At 38.0% G+C, this 10,477-nt stretch overlaps 1 protein-coding gene across 6 annotated transcripts in view; it reads right to left on the reverse strand.

The window, feature by feature from the left end:
* The window catches only part of NPNT (nephronectin), an 81,871-nt gene that overhangs the window by 47,341 nt on the left and 24,053 nt on the right, over positions 1–10,477 (reverse strand). For all 6 annotated transcript variants that reach the window (XM_039255627.1, XM_039255629.1, XM_039255624.1 and 3 more), the window contains one exon: positions 1,317–1,409. In XM_039255627.1, the coding sequence (XP_039111558.1) occupies positions 1,317–1,409 (93 nt within the window). The remainder of the gene's footprint in view (positions 1–1,316; positions 1,410–10,477) is intronic.

Genomic DNA, 10,477 nt, shown 5'->3' on the forward strand with positions numbered 1-10,477 from the left:
AAACACTGGAAAAAAAAAACAGTTAATCAAATAACAGATAATACAGAACATACTTTAGAATAACTATCTCTCCTACCATTGGATATGTCACATTTCATTAGAATGGATTTCCCTGATAATTCAGGGACAATTACATATACTTTCAAACATCAGTGTTCTGGAATGTTGTGAACTGTTGTGCCCATAAGTCATGAGTTTACATGAGACATATCAAGGAGTATCAGATACTGATGAACAGGAGTGTTTCCACAATATCATTTCCTTATCTGATGAAATCAAGTAAGTTATCTATGAGACGGTTAGGCCCCATGTTATTGTTTCATTCAACACTAAAAAGGATAGAACATATTATGTAAATTTAAGAAATAAGTAAATAATTGACTCTTTTCTCCTTGTATCTCTCTGGTGAAATCTAACCCCAGCTTTTATTTTTTTTTTACTCCTAATAATAGAAAGTTCAGGTTTAAATGACAAACCTTGTCAGATTTGTTAGCATGAGTCAGAAGATCACATTTGCAATAATATTTTCATCATCTAAAACTAAATTGATAGAGAAAACATGAATTATATGGCCAAAAGTCCTAAAAAGACATACGGGGTCTTTCACCAACTAATTCTGTGACCTTAGACAAGACACTTAACATCTCTGATATGTCTTTAGGTGAAAAATAACAATAAGCTATTATTTATCATTTAATTACCATAAATAACACTCTACTCCAGACATTGTAATAATGAAAGTAGATAATATATATAAAATACCTGGGGCACTGGGCTAAGTAAACATTTGCATTTATAGACAACTTAAATAGGTCAAAATCTTTATTTCTCAAAGGAACTTTTGCAACCTGGTAACAGTTGAGGGGAATTTAATCTCAAAAACTGAAGGACTCAGAGTTTGAAGGGATCTCAAAATTTCAGGTCAGACTTCCTACCTAACTCTGAGTACTGAAGAGGTTTCATCTCACTGGGGTCCAAGGAGGCTAACAATTTGCCAGAGCTTCCCAACTAGTTCATGGAAGAACAAGGATGAGCAGAATGGAAGGCTTCTATATAACTGACAGTGTGCTTCTCTTATTTAAATACATATTTTAATTAGTATCAGTGAGTAAAAGGATGAAGATCTTTTAATTACCCTCTGATGAAATGCATTTTAAGGTTTTACATTATATTTTTATCTTTCAGAACACAGCAGCTCACACGTTTAGAAAAAACAGCCACAGAAAAGTAGTTTGGCATGAGAACTTGTCATTCTTATACTGGGCAGAAATAGAGGAGGCTTGTGATTGCAATTTGTGTCAGGCTTGTTTTCCTACCTTGATTGCAGGTTTTTCCAGCATATCCAGGATGGCACTTGCACTTGTTGGGTCCAATACATTCACCATGTTTGCACTGTGGCTGGCAGACAGCTGTGAAGAGAGGATTTCATGCATTACTTCTAGGTCAGCTGAACATCAACCATATAGTATCTATGTCATCTAGTAGTTTGATAATAAAAGAGAAGACCAAGAACTTATAATAGAATAGCAGAAGTATATAAATTCACTATGTCTGAGTGTAGTAAGCACTCTTAAGACTAAATGCTTTCACATACATGTGGGGGGAGAGAGAGAGAGAGAGAGAGAGAGAGAGAGTGTGTGTGTGTATCACTTGGGTCTGGAAAATTGGTTAAACTTAAGTACAATGTTAAAGTAGTAAAAAAAAAAAAACAAGAGGTAAAACTATGAATAAACACAACTGATGTTTGTCAATAATTACATTATAATAACCTGTACCTGTAATTTCAAACTCATTCCCCCTAAAATGCTTCAAAAGTGGTTTTTAGTCCAAAGATATGGAGTTTGTATGAACTCCAGATAAATTTCTCACTAAATAATATTTATTTTATTGGAAATGCGGTTTCTAATATGAAATTGTTTGAAATAAAATAAAAAACTCATAACAGTATTTTTGTAACTTCAACTTAAGATCAACTTCATCTTGATCTCTCTCAATCCTAGGTATGTTGCACCCTTGCTATGGTCTATCACACCCAATAGGAAGTTCTATTTTACAATTATTATCTTCCATCAACTGAGTCTGTCTTTCCTCAAGATTCCAAAATGCTGTAAAACATCACTCAACGCTTCTCACAGTCCTCCATTTCTGCCAAGACACTGGTCAGAATTTATTCTGTTTACTCTATACCAGTGATTCTCAGCTGAGGCTATCTTTGTCCCCTATCTAACATCTGGTATAAATAGAGACATTTTCGTTATCATGCCGGGGAGAGGGTGCTACTGGCATCTAGCAGGTAGAAAACAGTGATGTTCTAAGCACCCTACAATGTTCAGATTACCCCCTACAAAAACAAATCATCCAACCCAAAATGTGATGGTGCCAGACTAAGAAACACTGCCCTACACTGAATTGGTGCACAGTGCTATGCGAGATGCTAAAATAGAAGAAAACTCGTATAGCATTGTCACTAGTCTCAAAGAGCTTCCAATGCAGATGAAGAGACAAAACAATCACTTTTCATTTAAGGCAACATTTGTTTATGAGAAAAATGGGTGGCACATATGAAATTTGTGAAGAAATTATCACACAACCATATCCACAGAGATTTGTATGGAAAGTCTCAGAAGAGACTTGAGTTGGTTCTTAAAGCATGGGTAGACCAAGGAGGGGAAGACTCTCCAAGGTAAGGTGAGTTATACAGCAAAATAGATCATTTACTCAGGGGACACTTGAGGTAGTGAAGTTAAAGAGACAGGTTAGTGCCAACATGGAAAAATGAGATGTAGACCATCATAGGTGAGTGGTATCAGATGATGATGTTCCCTAAATTTCAGACTGAGGAAAAACTACTTTATCTTCAGGAAATGGAAAGTTTCTGGAAGTTTTCCATCATCATGTTTTTCATCATTACCTAATGAAAATAAAAATTCTAAGGATATTAACCTGGTGATGTTATGTGGGATGGACTAGAAAGTCTAAGACATGCAAAAGGCATGATTTGTTTGTGACGGGAAAAGAGGGGCCTCAGTGAGCACTGAGGAGAGGACACCTCTTGAAAACCAAGGGGAATGGAGTTGACAATGACCCTGAGTTCTAAAGTCCCTGACACCTGTTATTTCCCATAGCAGCCAAGGCTGCTTTCATTCTGGGATGTGCTCCTCGTTTCCTCCCTCACAATTCTCAAACATCATTTCCTTCAAAACTGGAACTCTCCTGTAAAACCGATGTGCTAGTTATTTTAGGTGTTCCCGACATTTCCTCACTCAGCTCTCGCTGACCTTGCCCTCATCTGGCAACTCCACAGGGCTGAGTTGCCAGTTTTACTTCAAGCCTTTCCTGCTTGTCACCCTACCTTGTATCAACTACATATCCTGAGTGCTGCTCAGAAAGTATTAAAAAGCCTGCAGAGAGAAGGGATGAGCAGAGTATAAAGTAAAGTGGTAGAGAAATGCACTTGGAAAATTCTTAAAACCTGATTTTAGACATGGTGTGAAATTCAAAAGGAAGCAGTTTTGTTAAGGTCTTTGAGAAGAAATGAAACATCTAGGAGGGCCTTCAATATTATTCTTCAGCCAACTGGACACCAGTAGATGGTTTATATGAAGCTTTTATAACAAGTCCCAGAAATAAACCATGTTATTTCCAGGTCCCATAACCAAGAAATGCATGTTAAAAATTTTTTCAAATGAAAAGATTTTCCATAAATCTTAGTGTTTATATATGAATACAACCTGAATGAATCAATGACCACGGAGGCACCCAGAGTGTCATAATTTAAAAAATAAACATTTCAAAATCAATAAGTAGAAGTCAAAGTAATAATCACCCCCACAAAATAGCTGGAATTTGAAAATATCCTTAAAAACATGAAAAAGTAGTTTAGGAAGTACCACTTAAAAACATGAAAAGTTTATTTAAAAGAGGACACATTCTCAAACAAACTTTAGGCGCCGAGGCTTATTGCCTTTTGACCCCCTGACCAGCTTGATCACCATCCATTTATGGTACTTTCAGGTGCTGTGCAGAACAAAAGCTCTGACTGTCCCCCTCGCTCTCTCACTATTTGTTCTCAGTGGAGTCACTGATCTTGGGCACATCAAATGCACACATTCCAAGAGGGCAAAGACTGTTAATGTTTCTTACATGTTTAGGGTGTCAGTAATTTTCAAACAAACTGCTGTTTGCGCTTCTATCCAACAGACTATTCACTAAAGTAACTAATGACCTAAGCACTAGCCAATTGCTACCAATAGAATAGGATACTCATAATGCTGATATAACCAATCCTTTTCTTTTACAAAAAGAAAACACTGAAAAATGTTGCACAAAAGGACCTTCTCCCATCATCTTGCTGGCATTTGGTCTGCAGTGGAATCTGATAAACATGCACTAAACACTTGCTATACATGTGTATTATACTAGGCGAGTGTCAGGGCGGATAAGAAAGTCACCGAGGATATGAAAAACTAACTGTGAAACTAGAATATACTGGCCCAAAACTTACCAAGAACTCAGACAGAGGAGATGAAAGAACAAAGGGGGGAGGAGCAGGACAGTCATAGTCTGTTATAGTCACAACAACTATGACTGCAGGTCCTGGAAAGGTCCCCTCTAGGAAATCACGATCTGAAGAAATCCTTAGAGGTTAAGAGGCTGAGGCAGTTGGGATGAAAGACAAAAGCCTTTCAGAATATGCACAAAATATGGGGGAAGGGAAGTGAGGGGTTCGCAGTGACTGCCCAGTGTTCTAGTGGAGCTCCACTGTCAAGTGCTTACAACAGCAGAGAAGATCCAAAGAAAGGTTAGGACAGATCATAAAAGGCACTAGTGGCAGAAATCTCGCTGGGTGCTTACCAATACCTACTTTTCCCTTCTTTTTAAAAAGAGAATGGCAGGGCACCTGGCTGGCTCAGCCAGTTAAGCAACCAGTCGACTCTTGGTTTAGGCTCAGGTTCATGGGTTCGAGTCCCACATGGGCTGCATGCTGACAATGCAGAGCCTGCTTGGGATTCATTCATTCTCATTCTTTCTCTCTCCCTCTCCCACCTTTACCCCTCCCTCACTCCCTCCACCCCTCTCCTGCTCACACTGTCTCTCTCTCAAAATAAATAAATAAGCATTTAAAAAAATAGAATGGAGTTTCTGTTTGCTCATTTGGGGAGTGGGGAATGAGTTGGCAATGGAAAACTACATTCTCTGTCTTCGCTGGTAGATATCAGTAGCCAAGTGACAAAATTCTGGCTAACTGTAAGTAAACAGAAGTTACTGGGTAGGGCTTTCAGAATGCTACCTTAAGGGCACCTGAGTGGCTCAGTTGGTTGAGCAGAATGCTACTTTAAAAGGGGGCTGACTAGTCATGGCTGAACTACCCTGGCCACTTTATGACCATGAGGGGATCCTGAGAAGGGAGAAGAGGACAGAGCAAGAAGTCACAATATTAACCCTGCATAATCACAACGGCACTGTTCTTTGTGTCACTGTTATTTGTAGCCAAGTACAATTCCTGACTATCCTTGATCACAAAGTTATGGAATCTGACTTCATTTGTGTTTATTAGCAAGCCAGCAAATGTTTCCTTTGGCACACATTTAGGATAGAAATGTTATGAATAGATCCTAATAAAGAAATACAACTTATCAAATTTATTTTATACCTATAGTACCAAATAATCATAGAAACAGCTAAAGAACTTAATTTCTAAATCTCAAGAATTAGATTAAAAATACAGATTCATTGGAGCACCTGGGTAGCTCAGTCAGTTAAGCGTCCAACTTCAGTTCAGGTCATGATCTCATAGTTCGTGGGTTTGAGCCCCACGTCGGGCTCTGTGCTGACAGCTCAGAGCCTGGAGCCTGTTTCAGTTTCTGTGCCTCTGCTCCTCCCCCACTGACACTCGGTCTCTCTCTCTCAAAAATAGACATTAAAAAATTTTAAAAATACATATTCATCTTGAGACTAGAGAAACACTACTTCATCTTCTGCTAACCTGGTCCCCCTTTTGGTAACCCTCTCCACTGGAATGTGAGCTTTCAGGAGCCAGCACATACCAACCCTTAAAACCTGATGCAGGTAGCAGGTCAGGGGTGAAAATCAAAACAAAACAAAAACAAAAAACCCAAAGTCAAAAGAGTAAGTGGTCCATTTTAGAGTGATCTTCTAAAAACATCAAAAATAGATGATACACTTGATTTGGAGGAAACTGGAATTTGGAATTTGTGTCTGTTGGTGCTAAAGGTTAATCAGAAAAAGCAGCATTGCTATTTTGGCCTTCATGTGAGTCAGAGACAAGAACTTTGGGCCATATTTGGAGGTCCACTCTCCTCTGGTATCACATATAGTTTAGCAGCTCAGTAAATAAAAGTCAGGTGAGGATCAGACCAGTCAATGCATTGACAGGTTTTCTTCCCCAAAACTGGATAGGAGAATGAAGCCCAAATGGGCAAATCACACTGAAAATTTACTAACATTCTCACAGCAATCTCCAAAATGCCCTTAAAATAACCTGTCATTATTTTAACTAGAAAAAGAAACACGTCTCAACTGGCAAAGCAGACATAGCTCTTTCATGTCACATGCCCCCATGTCTTCTGTGTGACTACAATCTACAATTTTACTCTTAGAAATTCATCCTAACTGATATAGCTGGGGTTCTGAGAATTGAACAGTTTTCTGCCACTGCTATGTAAAGAGTTTTCAAATAAGTCTGGGGACAATTAAACTCCCACATCAGTTCTGTATGATATTTCTTATGTAAGCCAACCACTCCAGAGTCAAGTATCAACATTTGAAAAGCTAAGGACCTGTTGAGATACCCAAGCAAGAGGTGGGGATGGAGAGAAGGGAAAAACCAAGTCAACCTCAGGTGTTAGTAACTGGAGAAGGATTTTCTGATGTAAATAACACCGTCTGTAGGGTCCTGACAGTCATTTTTTGCCATCCACATTGTGTCACTGGTCAGATAAGGCACTATTCAAGGCAGAACAAAGAACCCTGTCCTCCAGGGTATGTAATTAAGAAACAACAGTGACACAGAAATACGCAAGGGTGGGCAGGAGAATGAATGGGTACAAAACTGGGAGATTGAAGAGAGCTCTCATTACACCTAAAGCTTCAGAGAACCCAGCTATGGAAAACTCACTGTGAAGGAACGGGAACATCTGATGCAGAGTATCTTTGTCAAAGAGCAAGTAGCCTTGGAGGAGAGAGAATTGCTGAAAGAAGCAGGAAACAACTCAATGCTGTACTCACTCATGAGACCTGAAGGAATGGAGGCAGTTTTACAGGACTCCACTGGAAAAAACCCTGTGCTGCTCCCTAGGGTACGGACACAAACTCCAGAAGAAAGAATCCTACAGATTTTAAGATCTCCAGAGGAAAAAAAGTCTGCAGCCTTCCTAACAGCCTGTATCCTAGTGTTCATTAGCCTATTTCCAAATCTCGATGCCTGCTGTAGTAAAAACTGAAATAAAAATGCCTCTGATTGTTATCACGCTAAAACAGTATGAATTAAATGCTCTCAGGAATACAGAGCTCATTTTATATGACTGGTTAAATTCACCCTCACAATATCCATATAAGGCAGGAAAGATCCTCATGTTACCAGCACAGAAGTGGAAGCACAGAATGTTAAGTGACTTGACCAATTTCAGAAAAATACTCTTATCCCAGTTTCACGGTCAATCCACTAGTTTGTTTTATATTAAGAAAAAAGCCAGAATGCCTAACGCTTTGAGGAGCTTTGGAAGAAGAGAGAAAAAACACTATGCAGGAAAGGATGAGAGGGGTAAGGGTGTCAAAGTGATTAACGGCCTAAAAGTATTTTAGTTACATTTTCAGGAAATAAAAGTTACAGTTAAGAGCACGATCTAGAATTTAAGAAAATTAAAGTAATCAGAATATTGTGCCAGAATATTTTACCATAATCTCCACTCCACTGCTAGTTCTGTGACAAATCCCAGATTCTGAATCACTAATGAAGTATGTAACTGCTATCTCATCTATGATTTTCTTTTGCTCTTGCATTTTCACATTAGTTTTACTTTATTTATAATCAGGAACTATAGTCAAATATTAAGTCAGCCAATCAACTGACCATTTAGAGCATGGAGTTAAAGTATATAAATGTTTCTGTCACCTTCCAAGAGATGTCTGACAATCTTATTCTATTTTTGTCTTTCAGACATATTTACCCATGTACCTATTTCATATCTCACTATTTGACTTTTAATTCCTCAAGTAGACCAGAGTAAGTGCCTACATCTGTACCTTTGTATCTCAAATCAGCTGCTATTTAACATAATTAAGCACTATCGCTTACCACTTAAAAAATCTTCTAAAGGTTGCTATCATTTTGAGTTTACTTAGAATTCTAATTTTTCTGTTTTCTACTGTGACATAAGAGTGAAATTTAGATTAATGCCAAATGAGACTTTATGAACACCTAAGAAATTTTTACTACTTATTTGGAAGGGTGAAGTAGTTGTTGTTTTTTTTCTAGTAGGTAAAGAGTAAGCATACCTAGCCCCCAGATCTTTGTTTCTAAATCCCAGAAAGGAATCAGGGCTGGGTCAGGGAGGCTGGAATATTTTGCTGTGACAAAAAGCAGGGATGTATTCAAAGAATGATGGGAACAAGTAAAAAGGACATAGGAGATTGCTTGGGGGGAATTTCAACTGGCCAAATTTGGAATAATTTGAGCACCAAGAAAAATAAGGATAGTAATTAATTACAGCTAATGAAAGAATCCATATGTGCAGAGTGATTCTAAAAACAAAGAAGAGTTCTTTATAGAAGAAGGCCAGCTAATCTGCAGAAGGAATGACAGAATTTGAAAAATTTTCAACCACCACTGAAGTAACTAATTTGAGCAAAACTATGCATAGATATTAAAGCTTCAATGGGCTAGAAGTTTGTTAGAAAACAGAACAGTCAGACAGCTTCAATGTATCATCTGACAGATTACTAATTATATGAAGAAGGTGTGTTTCAATGGCAAATCTGAGAACCTTAATCGAGTGATCAAACTCAGCATCACCAAAAATAGAATTATATCATGTGCAATGGGAGTATCATTATAAATGACCACCTGTGTAATATTCCTGCAAAAAAGGCTTAGCTTGAATCAATTGTGGAACCTTCTACCAAGCAATTGATGTAGACTCTTTTAAAAAATGTCATTGTCGAGAAGATAAAAAAAGAAGATAAAGTGACAGACCTATTCTAAATTAAAGGATAACGAAAGGGAATGCCACTAGATGTACTATGTGATCCTTGATTGGCTCTGAATGCAAAAGGAAAAAAATCAATAAAAATCATTGAGATAATTGGAAAAATCTAAACTGCTTATTACAGGATAGTATTGTATCTATGTTAAATTTAAAGATGAAGATGATATTGTGGTTTGTAGGTAAAGGTCCTTGTTCTCAGGAGATGGATGCTGAAATATTTCGGCATGAAGTGCCATTATGTCCCCAAGGTAATTTCAAATGGTTTAGTTAGAGAGCGAAAAAAATGTGCAATATGTTAATAATCATAGAAGAAGAATATATAGGTGTTGGCTGTTATTATACTTTCAAAACTCTTCTCTGGAGTTGAAAATTTTCAAATACAAAAATGAGAGAAATTTATTAACACCAATAGAATAATATGCACATCTTGACAAATAGTATTACTTAACTTGTGAACCACTGTTCACTCACCAGTGCACTCTTTTGAAGGTTTGGGAGTACAGGTGCTGGAGTTAGACCCCTGGGGTCCCAGCTCTACCACTTAGGAAATGTATGACCCATGCAGATCACCCAGCTTCTCTCTGCTATAAAATGCAGATCATAGGTTGAACCAGACACAGTTGCCAGAATTCCCATTTTTTACTGAATAGTAAACCCACAAAGATGCATGTGGAACTTGTCCATACAGTTGCTGGGACAGTCAACTGAGAAAAATCCAAATAAAGTGCTTAGGACAGTACACATCTCACAGTAAGAGCTCAATAAGATGGTAGTTATAATGAAGGTTAAGGATGGCAAAGAGAAAAGGCTCCAGTGTCTGAGATACTGTATTAAGAACAGAGGGAATACAGGGCTCTGTGTTGACAACTTAAGAGCCTGGAGCCTGCTTCAGATTCTGTGTCTCCCTCTCTCCATGCTCCACCCCCACTCATGCTCTGTCTCTGTCTCAAAAAATAAACACTAAAAAAGAAAAAAGAAAGAAAATACTTATATTTGTTTTAACTGAGGAGATGATGCTGTAATTTTGAGGTTTAGTGAGCTAGCATCACAAAAGGCCAGAAAACTTTACCATTATCATTTCTTTCAGCAATCAGAATTCCTATGTTTAAAAGAGTCACTGACATAGTTAAGTATCCTACTCTATGTTTCCACTCAGGTAATGTTTCACGGTTTGTTTCATGGGTTTGAGTCCCATATTGGGCTCCACGCTGCTGGTGTAGAATCTGCTTGGAATTCTCTCTCTCTCTCTC

This window comes from Hyaena hyaena, unplaced genomic scaffold (assembly GCF_003009895.1).
Source record: "Hyaena hyaena isolate Hyena2069 unplaced genomic scaffold, ASM300989v1 scaffold_535, whole genome shotgun sequence".
NCBI lineage: Eukaryota > Metazoa > Chordata > Mammalia > Carnivora > Hyaenidae > Hyaena > Hyaena hyaena.